This window comes from Zalophus californianus, chromosome 4 (genome assembly GCF_009762305.2).
Source record: "Zalophus californianus isolate mZalCal1 chromosome 4, mZalCal1.pri.v2, whole genome shotgun sequence".
Lineage (NCBI taxonomy): Eukaryota > Metazoa > Chordata > Mammalia > Carnivora > Otariidae > Zalophus > Zalophus californianus.
In genome coordinates, this window is record NC_045598.1 from 74273122 (window position 1) to 74296335 (window position 23214).

General features: G+C 38.9%; 1 protein-coding gene across 1 annotated transcript; it reads left to right on the forward strand.

Moving 5' to 3' along the window:
* Positions 1–6910: 6910 nt before the first annotated feature.
* Positions 6911–7346, forward strand: LOC113909811 (60S ribosomal protein L12-like). Its single transcript, XM_035726987.1, has 2 exons — positions 6911–7020; positions 7109–7346. Exons 1-2 carry the CDS (start codon positions 6911–6913, stop codon positions 7344–7346), a joined length of 348 nt encoding a protein of 115 aa, XP_035582880.1.
* The last annotated feature ends 15868 nt before the right edge of the window (positions 7347–23214 follow it).

Consider the following 23214-nt stretch of genomic DNA (forward strand, 5'->3'; position numbering starts at 1 on the left):
TTTTCTTCCAGCCTCTGGTACCATGATTTAAGAAGATAAAAACCTGTCTTACTCAGTTGAAGTGTAAATTTCCTTTCAACTATGGATCAGTGCTTGAGCTAATGACAAATATTATCACAAGATTTACAGCACAAAGAAAAATCTTTCTTTCTGAAATTCAGTGCACTTTGTATGTCACTGAACTGGTAGCAGACTCATACGTGAGATACTGAATGACCAGGAATAAAAGGGTAGTGGCCAAGACCCCAAACACCCTTCCAGTTGGCTCAGCAAGGTTTCAGCAGCCTATCTTGAGCTTCCTCATAAGGATATTTGTCCCAAAAAAAGACCCTGGAGAAGGAGGGAAGAAACAGTGGGTCAGCTATATACTAGTAACACTTGGCAATAATTTAGCAGTTTTCAATTTAAGTCTCTTATCTCACTTTATAATTGAATTAAACACCTACAGTACGTGAAAAATAACAACAAATTCTTTCTAGCTCCTCCCACAAAGAGGAGTCCATTTTCCCAGCCCTTGAATAGCGGCTGGCCTTGAGATTTGGTTTGACTGAATGAGGAAGAAGTGACATTGTGTGAATTCCAAGCATAGGCCTCAAGAGATCACATAAGACGACAAGAAACCATGTGAGAACTTCTAATTTTGGGGGTGTTCGCTGCATAGAAATACATAATCTATACATCACCAAAACACACAGCTAATTTCAGACTATAGTAAAAGAACAGGGATCCAATAAGGCATTTACAAAAATATATATTTCAAAGTATCTCTTGCCTTTTATTTGGTATGCATAAATCTATAATCTTCCTTCAAAAAAAATTTTTATACACATACACACCTATATACATATTTTTATAACCCATCAAATTTATAAGCATATTAATCTTGATTTCCTAACATTTTGAAATAATGTTCATACTTAGAATTTGGCTAATCCAGGATCATTCTTCTCCAGGTTTTTTAAGACATTCAGGCAGTCTATAAAATCTTCTTCCGATGTAAGACCGTTTTCAAAATTCTTGCTACTCTTTTTGCATCATTTACTGAGAGAATTAAATTTATGTTTTATATGTTTCCAGTTCTGTTCTCCTGAGTGAGTTATCTGAAAGTTAACTGGGTAGTTGAAATCTATGGACCATCTCCCTGGTTGTGGAGATTTGGCTTTGTTCCACTTCATCTTCCCTGACTTCTTGATTTGGAGATCTGTCACACGCCCCTGCTGTGATATCTTCTTTATTCTGTTTTCCTTTTATCTTTACCCAGAGACTTTCAAGAATTCTTCTTTGTTCTTCCTATTTCCATAGTTACTTTGGTTTTTGAATATCTTCCTAGGTCTCATCCTGCTAGATAGAGAAGTTTATGGATGCTTAGTTTGAATATGGAATGAGAGCTGGGATACTTAATGAGTAACACAGAAGCCAGCCTAGAAATTCCCACAGCTGGCCATATCACATGCCCTTCTGTACTCATTATTTTACTATGTTTTTGATAATATTCTGCTTCTCAAAGACTAAACAAGTCACCACTTCTTGCCTTAAAAAAATCATATTCACTTTCTATGGTTCCATCTTTTATTCATTTTTAATCTGATACCTTTATTGCCCTATGTCAGTTTCCAGTTTCTGATTTTTTCTCCCATGATGATTATTTTCTTTCTATTCCTCACTCCCTCTACTTCCCTTCCTCTAAGTCTGGTAGCTCTTTTTACCACAGAAAAGAGGTAGTAATCACCCTGATAAACCATAGACAAAAAGAAAAAAAAAAAAAAAAAACTAAACTCTATGAAACAAGAGTTAGAACATTATTTTAGGAGATTTCTTCAAATCCTACTATTCCTCCATCCACTGGTATACCACAGAACTAGGTGCCCCTATTCACATTCACAACCTGCCCTTCTAAAAAATAATGCTTTTCTGGAAGAGGGGTTGGGAGAGTGCTCCATGGGAGGATTGAGACACTATTGACTAAAAACATAAAAAAGAAGTTCTTCTAATTCTTTTTATATGGAGGTTATTAGATGAGAGGGGAGGGGAGAGAAGGAAAGACAAGCATTTGATCCCATTCTTCAAACAGCACAACTGAGCACTTTGCTAATACAGTTGACATCCACATGCTTCGGTTTCTAACACGCTTTGCATAAATTATCCCGTATGTGAAGAGAGAAGGTAGATAATAAATGAACTTTGTCCATGAAAAAAAGACTTTTAATACACTATACATATATAAGAAAAAATTATTTCCATTTACACCTAAGCAAAAGGGAGTCTGAAAGTTGAAGACCTGACTAATCTCATACTTCTGGTCTCCTGACCACTATGAACTTTTGTATCACACTCTTTTCCTAGAAGGCAAGGATTTATAGAAATCTCTGACTTGAAAGAGTTTACAAATCAGTTATGGAAAAATGTCATACACACAAAAGAGCAAATCATAGCATCATCATCATCACTGCTATTATTTAGTGCTTATCTTGTGCCAGACATTGTTTTACACACAATGATTCATTTAATCCTCTCTGCAGTCTCATCAGACAGGCATTATTCTATCTTCAATGTAGGGTAGAAGTAACTTCAGAACAGAAAGGTTTAGTGACTTGACTGAGGTCACCAGGAAGGTGAATGGTATCCCCAGGGTTTGAAGTCAGTTGCCTAGCTCCAGAGTCTATGTGTTGGGTTACTATATTCTACTGCCTTTCTATGAAACAGTATACAGAATGCATTCCATATTCATGATTTAATAAGTGTGGTAGAGGGTCAGGGAAATTCATATTGAGGGAAAGATAGAAGAAAGAAAGAAACAAGGGCAAGCATTCATCTCACCAAAAACAACAACTAAAAACTAGTATAGAACAGGAAAGTGGGATAAGATTTATTTGACTGGAAGAAGCTAAGAAAAGATCATGGCAGAAAAGAAAAAGAAAGTCTGTGCTTGGCATTTTCAGGAACTGCCATTAGAGCCATTCTGACCAAAGCAGAGGATTTGGGTAAAGGCATAACAATGGAGTGTTAGGTATGAATATGTTGTGGCTGGTCTACAATGAAAAGCTAGGTTTAGACTCAATAATAAACAATGGGAAACCACAAAGTCTTTTTGGAAGGAGCTAAAGTCCAGAAATTTGTTTTGCTGTGATAAACGGACTAGATTAGGGAGGGGAAGACACAAGATCTGCAGGAAGACGTTAAGCAACTCTTGCAGTCTTCCCTGGTAACATGAGGTAACAAGGACTTGAACCAGAGTGATGTGGAGGGCAAGGGGAGGATGAAGAGGCCATAGCTGACGTCATTCACAGAAAATTAACAGGTCCTGGTGACAGGATAGGGAAAACACTGGATTTCCAAGACATGACCCATACCCTCACACAACAAATACTGTTCTCTGTATGGCTCCTGTAGTATTAGAATTTGCAACCTCTCAAATGTGTAGTTCTGGGGGAGTTCAGCAAAGGCATTTGCCTGCAGGAGATGGAAGACCAAAGAACTGTGGCCCCACCCTGAACCAACATGCTACAAGTAATAGAAAAATGAAGGACATGTCCAATAACCGAGAGAGGATTTTCTTAGGAGAAAGGGGCTTTAGCCATTAACAGTGACACCTTGGACAAACAATTTATATTTTCTGAAACTCAGCTTCCTGGTTTGTAAAATGAAACTAATAGGATTTACCTCCCAAAATTGTTCATGCCGTTTAATGAGGCATGCTAAATGAAACCCTTAGGATAGTGCCTAGCATTGAATAGCCACTAAGTAAATGACAATAATTATAGTTGAAGGTATTCTTTTCTGAAGCAGTCACAGACCTGAGGTGCAAATGCAAGCTAGTGTTTCTGTATTTTTTATTCACACATGTTTGTTGGGCACCTACTAGCTCTGTTGGGAAGCATCAGAAACATATAAAGCATAAACATAGTTTATGTCCTTGAGAAATTCCTTGGTAAGAAGTAGAAGGGTTAGGGCGCCTGGGTTAAGCGACTGCCTTCGGCTCGGGTCATGACCCTGGAGTCCTGGGATCGAGTCCCACATCGGGCTCCCTGCTCAGCAGGGAGTCTGCTTCTCCCTCTGACCCTCTTCCCTCTCGTGCTCTCTATCTCTCATTCTCTCTCTCAAATAAATAAATAAAATCTTTAAAAAAAAAAGAAGTAGAAGGGTTAGAGTAAAATGTATTAACAGGAGAAGTGGACAATACCATCTAAAAAGAAAAATTATAAATCAAAGACTAGGAAGAGACAAAATTCAAGACTGGAATCAAGAAGAGCGTGTATGGGAAAATGTCACAAAAGGTGAAAGTGAAAGAATAAGTCTTAGATTATGCTGAATTTGAAATTTCTGGAAAGATACAACAGTTCCTGCTCCACAGAATAATGAGTATCCACAAATAACAACTCTGTAACAACTAACTCATGTATCACTTACTACATACCAGACACTAGTCTAAGAGCTTTATACATATTAGTTCACTTAATTTGCAGAACTTTTGACATAGCTTCTATGCTTTCCCTTGTACAAACGAATAAACAAAGGCCGACAGAGGTCAATAATTTGTCTAAAGTTATTCAACCACTAAATGGTGGAGGTACAAATTAAAACTAGGCACTTCCGGCTCCATAGTCCAGGCTCTTAGGGGCATCTGCAATTAGATCCTGGAAGAAGGGAGGTATTTCATGGCAGACAGATTTCTAAGAGTAAAAGAAAATACAACTCTAATATAGTCAGCTCAGTGTGCTATTTTCCTAGACTAGGTAACCAAGTAGCTTCATGGAATCAGTCCTTCCTCTTTTTCTCATCAAACTTTGCTATCAGGAAAGACTAAAGCAAAACCATGGTTTTGAAGTTCTGAGGAGAAAATTAACAAACCTTGGGCACACCTAGGAGCAAGACACGCCATCTCTGCTTTCCAAGTGAGTGCTGGAATTCTGGAAGACAAAGCTGAGTTTGGGAAGTGAAAGACTGACCATACAAATAATGTTGCAGAATGGGATATGGGTTGCTCTTACACTTAAGATATTGCAATGAAGAGAACCTTCCAGAGTGAGAACAACTTCACTGAGTCAGGGAAGCGAGAGGTTCCCAATGACATGCCAAATGGATACCTGACTACTTGACACAATTCAATGACACACCAAACCCACATCATTCTTGATTTCTATCCCTGAATACACAAAACAAAGTCAGAAATACCAGGAAAATGTTACTGAGTGCTTATTCTGCATCAGATATAGTTCCAAGCATTTTCCATGCAGTATCTAATGTAACCTCCCATTTCTATGTGAGGGGTAGTATGGTTTTCATTTTACAGACGGCGAGACTGAGATACAAAGACCACACAGCTAATGAGGGCTACTGTCAGAATTCGAACCCAGGTAGCCTGACGGAGAGCCCCTGCTAAGCGGAATAATTTATTACATTCAGGTACACATGTAATCTATATTTTTTCTCATTTCTTTTATACCTGGAAGTTTGTACCTCTTAATCCCCTTCACCTATTGACTGGACTGATATTTTTCACACAATTCGGAGCACTTTTCATGCCTTATCAAGGCCTGAGTCAAAAACTCTTGCTCTTAACTGCCGAAGAGCTAACCTCTTCATTAGCCTTTCTCGCGTATTAATCCAGGTTAAGCCTAAATTTTCTCATATTTTCAGGATGATATACGGGTTAAAAATATAGTTATAGATACATATATCAGCATTGATGCTAGTTCCTAGACCGATTGAGGAAGAAACAATGATTTGAAATTTGAGTTGGTTAGCAAATATGTCTTTAAGTCTATGAGATTCATTAAGTAGTGATGTTTTCTTTTTATGTGGAATAATTTTCTGTTAACTTAAGTGGGACAGTAAGACAGGGAGTCTATTAAGTATTTTTTTCTACTTAACCAGAACAAACTTTGAATAAAACCAGCATGAAAAACTAAAAGGTCTTCATTAAAGTCATATAATGGTTCACCACTAGATGGAGCAACTAAATTTTAAATTTTTCACTCATGGCAAAACTTTAAGCTTGTTTTGAATTTAGTCCTGATGTTAGGTCACTTATCTCTTATCTGCCCCCTTTGTTTTTCTTCATCAGATATTTGGACGTTTATTATAATCTCTGACAGAGAACGTTTAATAGAAAACATCGCTGCTTTTAGTGCATTTCATGTTCGTAAACTTAAAGCTCTGTGTGAAAAGATGGACCATAGGCAAATAAAAATTCAGAGTTTCAAGTAAAATAAATTAGAAATTCAACTTACACAGATTTTAATATGCTTCACAACTACATTAGCTGCTCTCCTATCTGCAATCTGCTAGTGAACAATGTGACCCATCCTGTTGAACGAAGCAAAAATTACCTCTGACCCACCCAAACAAGTGTCACACTGTTTGTGTATAGATGTCCTCATGTATAGATGGCTTTGTGTATGCATTAAACAATGCAGGCCTGGCTGGAAGAGCCAGGATGATGTTTGATAGCGTGGCATAGGAAACACCAGTTTAGGGTCAATAATTTTTGCACAACTGGGGGGAGTTTTTCCAGACCATGTGTATTATTCTCTTCCAGTGAAAGCCACAGTGATCATCCATTCATTTAATAAATATTTATTAAGAGATTATTAAGGTTATCATAATGCCCATATTATGGGCATCATAATCTACACTCACTTTCATCTCAGGGACAGAACTTTGTCTCAGAATTAGGCTGAGGCTGACTGTGCACTGGAAATTTCAGCATTACATGGGTCTGTTCTGGAAAAACAAGAAAGAGCGATAGCTAGAATGAGTGAAACAAGTGTTGAGGACTGTGATAACCAGGGTGTTGGAGGAAGGAAATCAAAACCAAATGAGGATTTTGGCTTTCGGCTCTGGGAGGCAAAGGTGCAACTTTCTTCGGTCATCCCGAATCCGGGTTCATCCAACACCAGCCACCTCTGCAATGCCGCCTAAGTTCAACCCCAACGAGATCAAAGTTGTGTATCTGAGGTGCACGGGTGGCGAAGTCGGTGCCACGTCTGCCCTGGCTCCGAAGATCCGCCCGCTGAGTCTGTCTCCAAAAAAGGTTGGTGATGACATCACCAAGGCAACCAGTGATTAGAAGGGTCTAAGGATTAGTGAAACTGACCATTCAGAACAGACAGGCCCAGATTGAAGTGGTACCTTCTGCCTCTGCCCTGATTATCAAAGCCCTCAAGGAACCACCAAGAGACAGAAAGAAGCAGAAAAACATTAAGCACAGTGGAAATATCACTTTTGACGAGATTGTCAATATTGCCCAACAGATGCGACACCGATCTTTAGCCAGAGAACTCTCTGGAACCATTAAAGAAATCCTCGGGACTGCCCAGTCTGTGGGCTGCAATGTTGATGGCTGACCCCTCATGACATCATAGATGACATCAACAGTGGTGCAGTGGAATGCCCAGCTAGTTAACTACAAAGGAAAATGTTTCAATAAAGGATCATTTGACAACCAAAAAAAAAACCAAATGGGGACAGACACTTTCCCTTTATCCACTACTGTCTATGGGTGTCAACAATGCTAGACATAGAATACTAGAGATCCACGTCAGAACCACACAGAACACTAAGGTTTGTTCTGAACCTCATTGTGTTTAATACAGCTACTTGTTAGTTACATGTTCATGTTTCAGGCTGAGTGATTTTAGTCTAATTTTTTTGTCATTATAAAGACTTGAATTAAAGAATACTTTTGCCACTGCAAAAAACAGTGTGGAGGTTCCTCAAAAAGTTAAAAATTGGGGCACCTGGGTGGTTCAATCAGTTAAGCATCCAACTCTTGATTTCAGCTCAGGTCATGATCTCAGGGGGCATGGAGCCTGCTTAAGATTCTCTCTCTCCCTCTGCCTCTGCCCCCCTTCCACCCCTGCTCATGTGCTCTCTCGCTCTGTCTCTCTCTCTCTCAAAAAAAAAATGTTAAAAATAGAACTACCCTATGATCCAGCAATTGCGCTACTGGATATTTACCCAAAGAACACAAAAACACTAATTCAAAGGGATATATGAACCCCTATGGTTATTAGCAGCATTATTTACAATAGCCAAACTAGTGACAGAGCCCAAATGTCCATGGATTGATGAATGAATAAAGAAGATGTGGTGTATATATATTTATATATATTGTGTTTGTATGTATAAATAATGGAATACTACTCAGCCATAAAAAGAATGAAATCTTGCCATTTGCAATGACATGGATGGAGCTAGAGAGTATAATGCTAAGTGAAATAAGTGAGTCAGCGAAAAACAAATACTGTATGATCTCACTCATATATGGAATCTAAAAACAAAACAAATGAGAAAGGGGGAAAAAGAGAGAGAGAGACAAACCAAGAAACAGACTCTTCACTATAGAGAACGAACTGATGGTTACCAGAGGGGAGGTGGATTGGGGGATGGGTGAAACAGGTGATGGGGATTAAGGAGAGCACTTGCTGAGATGAGCGCCTGGTGTTGTATGGAAGTGTTCAATCACTATATTGTACACCTGAAACTGATATAACACTGTATGTTAACTAACTGGAATTTAAATAAAAACTTAAATTTCTTTTAGTTTAAAAAATAAAGAATACTTTCGTATAACATTAAAATTCTCTGTCTAGACCAATAACAGGAGTCAAGATTCTGTTGATTAGAAGAAGCAAGTCAGGTGCGCAGCCCTCTTGCCAGAATGATGCCTCGTTACAGCTTTTCCTGCCTGAACGGAACAGCTGCGCTAATGCTCAAACACTTTCCTTGTGGGCTAGTTGGGGAGCCATTCACCCAAAGACCATTTAATTTTATCTTATTTAGAGTTTGAATAAGCCTGATTATCTGGTTTCTTAGTCCTTAGCAGATCTGAGATAACAAATGAGAAAGAGAATGACAATAACAAATACTTACGAGCACCCGTTATTTTCCAGGCATTGTTCTAAGCAGTTTTATTTCACTTAATCCTCATGACAACCTCATGAGCTAGGTGCTATTATTATCCACCAGGTCACACATGGAAAAAAAAAAAAACTGAAGAGCAGAAAAGCTAAGTAACTTGGCTAGGGTTACACGTGACAGATCGGAGGTGTCCCCGCAAAGAGCTGGGCTCCAGACTTACTTTGATCAACAAACTTGATCAAAGTTTTTCTCATTACTGATAGATTAGAAATTTTCTTTCATGTTCACTGCTCACGATTCCCAATGTCATTTCTAGGACTGTTGTCAAACTTGGAAAACATCAAGTTTTTATCATAAACCAACTAGTAAGATGACAGAGCAATTCAAGTTTTCTTGGTAGGAACATAATAAAGTACTCTTTGAATTCATGACACTAACCTATTGCTGGGGCCTTGGAAGCAGCCCCAACAGGTGGTAAGCCCTGGAGCTTAAACCTTAATAACTTCCTGATAACCCCACTTCTGGGTGAGCAGATAATTTCCAATGTGGATTTGAGGAGCCATAGAAAGCTCAGTAGAAAATATGTGTGTGGTGGCAACAGTAGGTAGTTCCCCATAGTGTTATTTGAAGACTTTGGGAATCACTTGCAGTCCCGACAACTAAACCACACAGCATCAGCAACAACTCAGATGCTTCCTCTGGGGTGATAAATCTCTGCAAACAAACTAAAGGAAGCATTGCATGAATCTGGACCATGTCTGTCAGTAGAAAGAGTGGCCTGAGCTATCATAAAATATTGCCCAAAGGGAAAACATACACTTTCTATTTCATTTCCCAAGACCTGACTCCTTTAGAGTGGGTTAACAAAAATGCAGAAGACAAGAAGAGTGCATCATAATAGGTGGTTTTCAAAATCACTGCTTCACTTCATTTAGAGGAGACCCAAGAAATATGGTATTGTAATAGATGGTGTTTGGAGATCACACCTGATAAAATAGTGTATGGACTTTGGAATCAAGGGGACTTAGAATCAGATCTCATCACCCAGCTTCATAATTTATTAACTCATGCTAGCTTTGTTTCATTTATACCCCCAACCCATACCAATCCCCTTCACCTCCAAGCAATTTTTAAAACAAATTCCAGAAATTGTAACTATTCATTGGTAAATGTTCTAGAAGGTGGAGGAAAGGACTAAAAGAAAGAACTTGGGGCACCTGGGTGGTTCAGTTGGCTAAGCGTCTGCCTTCGGCTCAGGTCATGATCCCAGGGTCCTGGAATCGAGTCTCGCATCGGGCTCCCTGCTCAGTGGGGAACCTGCTTCTCCCTCTCCCTCTGCAGCTCCCCCTGCTTGTCCTCTCTCTCTCTCTCTAATAAATAAAATCTAAAAGAAAGCACTGGGTGTTATACGCAAACAATGAAACATGGAACACTACATCAAAAACTAATGATGTAATGTATGGTGATTAACATAACAATAAAATTTTTAAAAATGCAAAAAAAAAAAGGGGGGGCTTTTTAAAATCAGTTTGGCTGCTATAACAAAATACCACAAAATGAGGAGCTTATAAGCAACAGAAATTTCTTTCTCACCATTCTGGAGGCTGGAAGTCTGAGATGAGGGTGCCAGCAGTCAGGTTCTGGTGGGAGCCCACCTCCAGGCTGTAGACTGCTGACTTCCAATTGAGTCCTCACATGGCGGAGAGCAGAGAGAGGAAATAAGCTCTCTTCTGCTCTGAGGACATCAATCCCATCCAGGAGGGCTCCACCCTCATGTCCTCATCTGACCCTGATTATCTCCTACAGCCCCCATCTCCTAATAGCATCACATGGGTAGGGGGTTTCAACATATGAATCTTGGGAGACACCAACATTCAGTCCATAACAACTCTTTAAAAAATAATAATAACCATAATATCTCTCTCATATTTTTGAACTAATAGTAATTCTGTAACATCAAGAAATATCTAGTCATACGCTTCCTCTATTGATGCAAAAAAAACAAAAAACAAAAAAAACCCAGAAATCTAAAAAAGTTAAAAAAAAACAATAAGCCGACAGTGAAAAAGATTATGTTTAAATCTTAGTTTTGCCCAGTTGATGATCATGACAAATTCTGGACTTTGATTCACCTCTCCTAAAATGAAGAAAATGCCCGGCCCACTTAACTCTCATTTTCTCATCACGGTTATGAAGAGCAAGTTACTTAACTTCTCTGAGCTTTAATATCTCATGTATAAAATGGGAATAATAATAACCACCTCATAAGATAGTTTTGAATATTGAAGAAGACAAAACAGATGAAGTACTTGACCTAAGACCACCACTCCAAAAAAATTATATTACTTCTCTTTCTCTTTTGAATCCCAAATTCAACTTAAAACAGCACTGCTCCATTTAATAGTGTATAGTCCATGCTTTGATTTCCTCTCTCATGTATTCACAACAACCTGGAAAAGTAAATAGCTGAGGTTGTATGTAATTTAAGGCTCAGAGAGATAGATAGACTTACCCCAAGTACACAGCTGTTAAATGGCAGGACCAGGATTTGATTAGAGAAAGCTCCTGACTTCCCTTTGTTCTTTTGAACCTGTGACATCAAATGGAAGCTAAGGTTTATTCCGAATATTCTGTTCACTAAGTTCATAATGTTTTTTAATTTCTTTAAGATTTTATTTATTTATTTATTTATTTATTTATTTAAGAGTGAGAGAGAGAGCATGAATGGAGGGAGGGGGGCAGAGGGGGAGGGAGAGGGAGGGTTCCAAGCTGAGCCCTGGGCTCCAGGTGGGGCTCGATCTCACAACCCTGAGATCATGACCTGAGCTGAAGCCAAGAGTCGACACTTAACCAACTGAGCCACCCAGGCGCCCCTGTTTTTTAATTTCTAAACAAAAATGCCTATATTTTCTCATAAAACTAGAAACAATTGCCTACAAGAAACAGGGCAACCTGACCAAAGGCTCATTGTAATTAGTGTTTCTATTGTAATTTGGGTTGCAGGTGACACAATACCCTCCGAATATCCTTGATTTTGTGGATTTAGAAGTAAAAAGTCACGGTGTTGTGGCTTCCCACCCCTGCATTAGGAACCCAAGCATTCATTCACTTCACTCACTCACCATAACTCCTTCCAGGCAAATGCTAAGTCCTTCTCAGCTACAAAACCTGTGCAAAAAATCATTTTATAGCTCAGTAGCTGTGTATGTTTGTTTACATGAGCCTTACATGTTTTTCTTAAGCTGGCTTCTAGGTATTTCATGTCATCTGTTGCTATTGAGGGTGAAATTCCCCCCTTTAGATTTTCTCACTGATATTTGCTGATACATAAGTAAATTGTTGTGAGCCTAGTGTAGACCTGGATGAGAGAACAGAAGCTATGTTCTCAACCCTCTCAGGCAATATCAATAACCATTATCCATAAGGCTGCATCAGAATTCAAAATGACCTCGGACAACTGGAGAAGAGTCGGAAAAAAAGAACACAGTATTGAGTGGGGGCAGGTACAATACAAACAGCAAGGACAAACTAGGCAATCAAAAAGAAAAGGCAGAAAGGAACTGTGGCTATACAGATAGAGGCCAGCAAATTGTGTGGGGTCAAAGTGAATCGTTAGCTGACCACAAATGAGCAAGAAAGCACTGCACTTCTTTCTGGTATGGAAGAACCATCAGGCCAGTTTCCTTGTGTGTTCAATGCTGGTGGATCCTCTACCAGGACATCCGCCAATTCTGACAGCCACTACTTTTTTTAATCCACTCTATTCCCAAATAAACAGTGATTGATGCCACAGAATAGTAATTTAGCAACCCTCCAAATGTTTTAACTATAAAGGGCAAGGCACATTTTATCCTGGTCCTGTCTCCTACTCAGTAGATGAAGGAGCTACACCTAAATCTGTAAGTTTGTTTACTATATTAGATACTCAAGGGAGATAACAAACAAACAAACAACAACAACAACAAATATCCCCGGGTGGAACACTTGTGCCTGCTCTTCACAACTGGACCTTATTGGTGAATGACCTTCCTTTCTCACCGTGACCTCTATTGTTGAAAAAAACTCCTCATCCACTCTTGGTATCCTGTGTTAGGTACTGCAGTTCCATTCCTGGCTCCCATTCATGTTAATCCCTTGATGGTGTTCTCCCTGCCACCAAAAACTTCTTATACAAAAATTTTCTGAGGTTTAGTAGACATTAGTCTACACACTGGCAGGCACTATATTTACTGGTTGATACATCAGCTATGTAAAATATACATTACTTCTTTTTCCACCCAAAGACATTTTGCTGAAGAGGTTTTTTAATATATTTTTTAAATTCCAGTATAATTAACATACAGTTTCAAATGTACAATATGGTGATTCAACAATTCTGTACATTACTCAGTGCTCAGCATGGTTAGTGTATTCTTGATCTCCTTCATCTATTCACCCATCCCCCTACCCACCTCCCCTCTGCAACCACCAGTTTGTTCTCTGTGGTCAAGAGCCTGTTTTTTTGTGAGTTTTTGGACAGCAAAAACTTTAAGAGCAAAGTAGAGATCTTAGAACCTAAGGTAACATGAGACCTATAAAGAAGCATCTAAAGTTAAAAAAAAAATAGAAAACGGAATTACAGATAAGATAAAGGAAAGGCTCTATGATAACAGGACAGTGGCCAAGAGTGGCCATGTACACTGATGACAAGACAAGATAAAACAGGCTCAAATTGTCACTTAAAAGTCATGCCATAAATGGCAATGTTTTTAGACAGCAGATTTATTAATCATTAAAATGGATTACCACATGAGGTTGTCAAATTTCCTGTTCTGAAAGTATAATTTATTAGGTTTTTCTGTTGTGCTGCTTGATTCTAAGAATACTGCCAAGTTCAGTGATCTCAGAGTATTTTTGAAGACACTAGTGGCTAAGCTAGCCACAGCTGAGAAGTAAATAATTCACCTCACTCCTGAATACAAACAAAAGGACGTTGTAGTTCAGATAGTGAGTGCCTGGGAACAATTAGAATGTTTATCTTACAGTGCTTAGTGGAAGAGGGACACAGGGTGTTTATTATACCCAGCAACCATCCAGGACTAGTCTGTGGTGTCTGCTGTGTTTCATAAGGGAAGACAGGGAGAAGCAACTTGGAAGTAAGGTAGGACCTTGTTGGATCAAATGCAAACCTACCTCTTAACCAGCTCTGAGAACAGGCACAGAAGAGATACCCAGCATCTGAAAAACAAGCCTTTACAATTTTCAAACTGATGCTGGTAGAGAGGGACAAATTGACTTAAAGAGGCTTGAGATCTGGTACATGAGTTTAAGGTTAATATAACCTCTTAGAGAAAACACCAAGAACCGGTAGGGAAAGACAATAGCAGTGCTAAAGAGTATAGTAGAGCCTAAAGAATTATTCCATGCTCCATTTAAAAATAAAAAGAGAGTATAGCTTTTCTTTGATGGTGTACTCAGGATTATTTGAGCTATGGCCTCTTGAACTGCCCTCGGTCAGTACAACATTTTTATTTTTCCCCTTCTAGACTCCCAGGATGATGATTACCCAGTTTTTTGTATCACCAGTATATTTTTCCTTTCCTATAATCCTATGTTCTTTCTTTTGTAATATGCTTTTTTCTTACTTGAGACTTTTTTCAATTTATTACATTTATGTTAATGACTACTTCCTATCGTTTTAAAGTGAACTTAATCTCATGGAAATGTGCAGACAGATCTGTAATGCAAACTGACTGTTCCTAAATTGGCTGTCTTATTCTTTTCCCACTTTACTTATATCATTTCTTGACCTGTAAGATCACTATATTAGTGGTATAGAGCAATAACAGTAAGGAAGGCTGGTTGCAAAATTGGAAATACATGTGGGAGGGTCAGTTGAGTAATTACAGAAAGAATACCTAGAATACCTATAGTACGGGGGCTTGAGTCAGTATGGGTTTGAGCAAAACTCCTGCTCCCCTCTTGAATACAGGGAAGTAATATTTTCTTCCTTCAATTTTCTTTTTCAAATTTTTCAGGAGATGTGCTTAGAGTATCAGGTTAATCCTGACCTGGGACAGTAGAGAAGCACTGCCACAGGTGCCTGGGTGGCTCAGTCGGTTAAGCATCTGCCTTTGGCTTGGGTCATGATCCCAGGGTCCTGGGATCAAGTCCCACATTGGGCTCTCTGATCAGCAGGGAGTCTGCTTCTCCCTCTCTCTCTAACAAATACATAAAATCTTTAAAAAAAAAGAGAGAGAGAGAAATGCTGCCACTTTTTGCATCCTGCTGAGAACAGATCCTTGCACATAGATAAATTACAGGATAAATCAACCTATCTTTTCTGCATAGATAATGGTGACACACTCTTGCTCATGTTCATGGGGAGTCCTTGGTTTGGTTAGACTTTAATAGTTTTTGAGATGTTTTATGAAAGCCCCAAATTTTACAGTTAATAAACACTAACAAGATATTATTTTTAGGGCCATTTTCAAAAGATGAAAATAATGCAATATTTAATAGTTCAATGAAATCTAAAACTATTAGATTTGAATCATGGGATTTGGCAGGAAGAGCAAGAGATTATTACTCTGAAAAGTTAAACCAGATTGCAAAGGGCCTTGTATGTTATACAAACGGATTGGACTTTATCTGGGAGGTAATAGGGAGCAGACTTAGGAGTGCCAAAATCTGATTTGCATTTTAGAAATGTACCTCCAGGGCGCCTGGGTGGCTCAGTTGGTTAAGCGACTGCCTTCGGCTCAGGTCATGATCCTGAAGTCCCTGGATCGAGTCCCGCATCGGGCTCCCTGCTTGGCAGGGAGTCTGCTTCCCCCTCTGACCCTCCCCCTTCTCATGTGCTCTCTCTCTCTCTCTCTCTCTCTCTCAAATAAATAAATAAATAAATAAAATCTTTATTCAAGAAAAAAAAAGAAATGTACCTCCAATGGCAGTGTGAAAGATGGATTACGGGAAAAATGAGACTAGAGACAAAAACCTTTTAGGGAGTCTTTTTCAAAAGCCCCGAAAAGATGACAAACCTCTAAAGGAGGACCCTAACGCAATGGCTGTGAGGATTATGAGAAGAAAACTAATCTGAGAGATGTTTGAAAAGTAGGTTCAATACACACTAAATGATGAGTTAGATGACTAGGAAAACACAGAAGTGAGGACAATTCCGAGTGTCCTGGCTTGATCAGGTGGGTGGCTTGTGGTGCCACTAACTGAAGTGGATAATACAAAGGGAAAAGCAGATTTGGGGAAAACAATAAAAATGAGCTTTAAGATATGTAGGGTGTTAGGTAGAAGTACTTTGTTGTTTGTTAGAAATATGGTGTTGATTAGGCGGAAGATTTGAGCAGGATATACGCCTAGGTGATCACCTGACTAATGGGAGTTAGTGAGTTAGTTGGCTGACATGTGGAAAGCCAGGTCCTGACCACTTCCCAGCCCAGGTCACCTATGTGATACATCACAGCCTCACTGGTAACTGTGACAATATGGTGATTTTTGAGAGATGTGCTCTCAGCACTCTCCCCTTTGAGTGTTGAGAAACAGACTTAGTGACAGAATCTCTGAGGATAGCAATATTTAAGGTACTACTGCTTACACTTCAGCGTGTGTAAGAACATCCAGCAAGCTCACTAGAATGAAGATGCCTGGGACCCACCCCCAGTGACCTGGATCCAGTGTGTGATGTGGGGCTCAGGAATCTGCATGTTGCAAAAGCAACACTTGGTGGGGTGCCTGGGTGGCTCAGTCGGTTAAGCAGCTGCCTTGGGCTCAGGTCATGATCTCAGGGTCCTGGGATCCAGCCCCACATGGGGCTCCCTGCTGAGCAGGGATTCTGCTTCTCCCTCTCCTCCCACTTGTGCTCTCTCTCGCTCTCTCTCTCTCTCTTTCTCTCTCAAATAAATAAATAAAGTCTTTAAAAAAAAAGGCAACACCTGGTGTTTCTTATACACACTGAAGTTTAAGAGGTTCTTTCAGAAGATCTAATAAAAAGGAAGACGAGAGTAGTCAGAACTTTAAATATGTGAAGTTTCCCTTAAAAACAACCATGTGTTTAACTTGAATCAGATTATTTCTTTTGGTTTTAAAATTCATGGTTTTAGTCAAAACCTAGAGATTCGTTTTCCTGGAAAAGTTTATAACAAATAGATTTGCCTGCTTTGAGTCATAAGAGCCTATTTCCCTAGGCTGAACAAGGGAAAAATAAAAAGTTTAAAACAAAACAAAAAAGTGAGAAGCAACTGGTTTACAAATTTTGAAAATGACTAATTTAAAATTGTGGATTATTATACTTAATGGAAAGGATCCTGGACTAAAATTCAGAAAATTTGCATTATTAGGCATTACTATGAACTTTGAGCAAGTTCTTTGAAATTTCTAGGCCTTCCCATTTATCACGAGAACAGAGTTGGGCTGGAAACATAAGATTCTGGATAAGATTGATGTGTTGTCTTTTCACTTGTATATTAGGTTGAGCCAAATGAAAATGATATTAAACCAAAGATGGCAATTTCATGTGGTTCAACATATCTAGGACAGAGCTGACCCTTTAGGCATGACCAGTCCAGGGGCTTTATCCCACTCCATTACATAGTCAGCTTTCTTCATTTTGTCCAACTCCAACTTGCCTTTCCCCAAGGCCAAAGCAGACCCACCTTCATGTCATTCAGACTCTGTGATTTCCATGGACAATAACCCTTTTCACCTCTGAATTGAAAAATCCTGGAGCAGGACTCAGGTTGACATAGCTTGGATCATAGCCTCACTTCAGCCAAACGATTCCATCAGAGTACTATTATTGACTGAAAATGGATCATTTTCCTACCCGACTGCCCAGAAGGGTAGAATAGTGTGAATGACAGCCGTCAGTTCCCTAAGGAAGAGTGGTGCTGAACAGACGAACACTAGATATCCCCTACACGTCTGGATGTCTCTGGCTATGTCGTGATTTAAAATATACTTTATTCATTGGAAGGAGATATTATGACTAAACTAAACCAGAAGGAAGATTTGGATTCAACATCTTTGTGACTCAGGAAGCTATTTTCTTCTTTTGAATCCATTTTCTCATCCAAAAAAAATGTATTATAAACACCTCAAAGAGTTACTATATGATTATATAAAATCATGTGTGTGAAACTTCTTTGAAAATTGTAAAGCACTGTAGAAGTTAAGAAATCTTTCATTCAATAAGCATGTATTGAATGTCTACTGTGGGAGGGGCTGAGAATATTAAGACAAATACAATATGAGACTGTTGCCCTTTATAACACCACATAAGATCTGGATAACATCCAGTATGTGAATAAGCTCAGTGCATCTTAACTTTTTAAATATTTGAAGTAGACCAAATACTTGACAATTGAGTCAGAGAGTACAGTAGTTTAACAAATGCAGGGATAGCTTATATACCACAGAATAGTGATATGACTCAAAATTTGAGTGTAATATGAATTTCTTTAAGGTTTATTTATATTTTTAGTAATCTCTTCCCTCAAAGTGGGGCTCAAACTCACAGCCCCAAGATCAAGAGTTGCATGCTCTTCCAATTGAGCCAGCCAGGCGCCACCTAAAATGAATTTCTTTAAAGCAGACCTTTCACGTGTTTTACCTCTATACTTTCCACAGCAAGGTAAAGCAGGTTCTGCTTACCTTTTGAACAAATGATTTCTTCCCCAAGTTTAACATTGATTGCCTTAATACTAGCTTTTATCAAAACTGATCCTGTGACCAGTACTCTACTGAATGTTTCCTATCCCTATACACCCTTAAACCTGAATACAGCAATTCTTACCCCATAGTCTCCCTCACATGCTATCTTTAAACTATTTCCAAACAACTCAGTTTTGAACTTGATTCATGTTCGTTTTTCTTTTTATCTTTTCTTGGCACAATTTTCCTATTAAATTGTGTTGTCCCACCCAAGCTTGTGCTTGGAAAAGGGTTGATAAAACTGAGACTTGTCTGTGAAATGATCTCACAGTTCTCCAGCCATTCTGAATTTAAATTACCTGTTATCATTGGGGGCAAACTGATTTCTCACAGTGGTTTACATTCCCATCACCCTGCAATACATTTTGAGATATGACTTTTTGAAAATCTTAACAAGATTAAACGACAAATTATGAGAGACTTTTCAGGAACTTCCTGCTAAAAAAAAATTGCTTGTTATGCACACAAGCTTATATGCCAATCGTAGGTTTATTCAGCACGAACTGGCCACATTGCAGTAAGTTCCTGCCCCACCACAACTGTCTAAAATTCCCAAAACGAAGGCTGGCTTAGTGGTCAGAATGCCACTTATTGCTGGTAGGTTATACCTATTGCTCTGAGTATTGTCATGAGTTCTTGAAATTCTTTGACTGGCTTTGTTTATTCATTTCTTTCATTAGCAAATATCTACTTAAGGTTTACTATATGCCAAGTGCTGTTTTTGGCTAGGTGGGTACAAAATTAATAAGGCGCGGTTTTTGCCTTCAAGGCCCTTACAAAGTAAAAGAGACAGAACTAAAAAGATGATTACAATACAGGAGATGCAACGGACGACGGGAACTATAGTTTGTATCTGCCTTCTCCTAGTTCCTTCAGGCAATTCCTCCCCCACTCCCTTGGTCTGAAAGGGCCAATCAGAGTGCGTCAGGAATGGACATGTAACTACCCTAGACCAATCAAAAGCCTCCTCAGAAGTTTTCTGCAGGAGTTAGAAGGGGAGGAGTATCACTATGTTACTTTTGGATCGCAGGATCTAAGGGTGGGGCCTGAAGCCTGTACATGATTTCACTATTCATGTTAAATGCCAAATGAGAAGTTGCTGATGCCATTTTTCCCATCATGTGGAAAGAACCAATCTAGGAGATACCAAAGCTAACACAGAGAAGCAGAGGAAAGCAAGACCTGAGAGATGAGAGAGGCTTGCTGCTCCCTGGGTCTCGTCCGCCCACAGCTATTACTTCCCTGGACTTAGCGCTATGCTATGTGCAGAGGTAGGCTGTCCTGCATTGGTGTGGTGGCTCCATGGTCCTCAGGGATCCAGGTTCCTTCTGTCTTTCTGCTCTGCAATCCTTAACAAGGACTTCCATCCTCTTGTAGCAACTGCATTTTTTAGATGGGCAAAAGTACCATTTTCTGTAGTCCCCATCGTTCCTTAGTATCTCCCAGACACGTGTCCTGTGCCAGGTGTCATTAATCCTCAAGTTCACAGTGTTGTTTTCCTTAAGTCCTGCCCACTTCACTCCTATACATAAACCACTTAGCCCCTGTAGGCTTTGAGACTATGGTCTCTGATCAAAAGAGAGAGGGACCTCTACTTAAATATATCCCTACTGAGCTTAGGCAAGAAGTCTAACCGCTCCTTTCTTGTAAAGCTTTTAGAGGAAAAAAAAAATAATAATAACTTGACCCACTAAAGGCAATGTTCTCTACTTCAGGATCATGGGACAATGGTGTATCTACCTTTTGTGAAGGATATGTGGTATATTGCAAGTAATTTCTCGGGTATAGATGTGCTCTTAAAGTTTGCTAATAGTACTCTTTCTTTTTTTAGAGAAGATTTAAGGTCATTGCTATGACAACATCATTCTCTCTTGCATTCTTGTATGCTTTATTGAATGGGGAGGAAAAGGGTCAGAATTACTGGTTAATTCACATAATTTGAAGCCTATTTATGAATATGTATTCATATATTTATGAATGTGCCACATATTTGAACTTCATCCTTTACATGTAGCGGCAGCAGAGTATTGAAAGTGTAACCCCGAAGCAGATAGATGTTATGGTAAAGCTCTCAGTGGGATAGGGAGTAGAAACCAATTGTCATCACTAAACATGCAAATTGTTTCACAATTCACATTAAGTGCCAAATGAGGTTAGTGTGTTGGCCAAGTGGGGCCCCTTGTGAACTTTAGTATATGTCAGTAGGCTCTTGGGAAAGAAAGTCCCACTTTATGATTAGGAAGAGAAGATTGAAGTTGGGTTTGGAAAGGGAGTTGTGGGTGAGGAGAGAGAGAGAGAGGGAGAGAATAATCTACCTTTGAGACCACAGCTCACTCCTCCAGTAATTCAAAAGGAGCAAGCTGTAAACACAGGGGATCTAGGGCTAGGTGAGAATTCCAAATGAGAGATGGTAGTGCCAGAGATGGGGGCTCTGCTACAAGATTTAATGGATAGAAAAAACAGAAGGAATCTGGGCATTCAGGTATAGCTGCTAGCCCTAATGATGGAAAAAAGGAAAACCAACTAAGAAAAAAAGTGCACTGGAGAGAATCCAGAGAATCTGATGCTAGTGTTATCAACAGTAAGCAGAAGAAAAGTATGCAGTGGATTTTGTAGGAATAGCTGATCCAAATATCGTATGATTTAGAAGAATAGTAAATATGAGATATGAGCCTTTGAGATATATTGGGGACCTTGACAAGGGAAGCGACAGTAGAAAAAATAAGGGATGGATGTAAGAAACACTAATGAAGCAAGAAACAGACAAACCTTGGCAATGGACAATGGGTGAAGTGGGAAGGGAGAAGAGAGGTAGGAATAAAAAAATCACTTAATTATTTTAGGCCTGGATAACCAAAAGAATGAAGATGATCTTCGTAGAAGTAAGAAAACCTGAAAGGGAGACTAGTTTAAGGGGAAAAGTGATGTTGTCAGTTCTAGATAATTTGAGTTTGAGGTGAACCTGAAATATTCAAAATATTCAGTAGGAAATAGGAGGTATGGGGCTGACATTAATGAGAGAGGTCAGTCTAGAATTCTAGATTGGGAGTTATCTCTCAGCGATGTTATTAGAAGCTGGAAAAGTAGGTAAGATCGCTGAGGGAGATGCTAAGGGCCAAAGATATTGTGCTAACCATAAGTAGGTAGGATGAAGATATTAAATTATTGCTTAGAACTTAGAATTGTGATCATTTTGCCTAGATACCAGGGGTCCTTGGTTTGAATTTGAATTTCAAAATTAGGTTAATTTAGTAAAGAAATGAAATATACAGAGTAAGAATATTTGAATACCAGAAACTTGCTCCTAACTAGTGTCGTAAGCTAAATCTAGTGTCAGGTACAATAAAATTTAAGATTTCCAGCCAGGGACGCGTAGGTGGCTCAGTTGGTTGAGCATCTGCCTTTGGCTTAGGTCATGATCCCAGGGTCCTGGGATGGAGCCCCGCATTGGGCTCCTTGCTCAGCGGGGAGCCTGCTTCTCTCTCTCTCTCTCCCTGGCAAATAAATAAATAATCTTTAAAAAAAATTTCCAGCCAATACTGAATGAATAGGTGACCTTCACATAACATTTTTCCTTAAATCTATTTTGTAATATGTTTTTAAAGGAATTTCAAGATCATTGCTGAATTTTCTTAATTTTATAGTTTTAAGTTAGACAAATGAAATATTCCCTTTCAAGTACAATGTTTAAAGAATTTACTACACTGTATAATCCAAAATACCTATGCTAATGTTTAATTGTATAAAAAACATTATGCAAATGCTTAACTGAATAAGGAAATAAGATGTCATTATTAATGACTTGTGAATATAATTAGAAATAAGTGATTAGGAAAAATACCATAGTAATAAAGAGTCTATTTCAAAAGTAGTACATTGAAAATAAGCTCTTCATATGTCCTTTACATACCAGTAGAATATACACATGGTATTCCTGCCTATGAAAATGGTTTGAAATGAAAAGGTAGGGATAAAAGGGTCACAATGGTCTCCTAGCTCTTTTGAGCAATTTTACTATAAAATACTACATTCTATCTATTACATAGATTTGAATAGACTAGGGATTGAATAAAATATATCCCTAGAGGAAGTCTTATCCTCTGTAAAACAGGCTGTAATCTTATCCCAAAAAAGTCATTTATACAAAAGAGTTTTGCTGCATTTTATCAAAGAGGAAAATTTTATGACTATAAAGGAATATGTAGTCAATAAATATTAGGTAAGTCTTGAAAGTATGGCCTCGTCTGTCTGAAACTGAGCCCTGAGACTGGACCACTGGGTCAGAGGTCAAAAAGTAAGGTACTTGACTTATTCCTTATTTGTTGTCTTATAGCTCCCAAAGGTCCCAGGCCTTACTAGACAATGAGTCAACCAAAAAATTTTGAATGACTACTATGAGTGGGTGTAACAGGGAAAAGAAAATAACCTAGAGGAAGGTATTCAATGTAGTGTCCACTCTAGCTGAGGGCATGACAGAAAACCTAGAATTAATATAATGGTGTCCCAAATCATATTTTCCTAGGAACTGCCTCCTTCTTCTTGTTTGGCTCCTGTACATGTGTTCTGCCTCAACCCATTAATAAATGGATTTTAATATTCTTAGCTATATCAGTCAATGTTTGTGTTAAGAGAGCATTAGGCTCTGGAGCC

Coding starts and splice junctions, on each gene's coding strand:
- LOC113909811 (XM_035726987.1), top strand. CDS start 6,911: ATGCCGCCTAAGTTCAACCCCAACGAGATCAAAGTTGTGTATCTGAGG. Junction 7,021..7,108: donor AAGATCCGCCCGCTGAGTCT/GTCTCCAAAAAA, acceptor CATTCAGAACAG/ACAGGCCCAGATTGAAGTGG.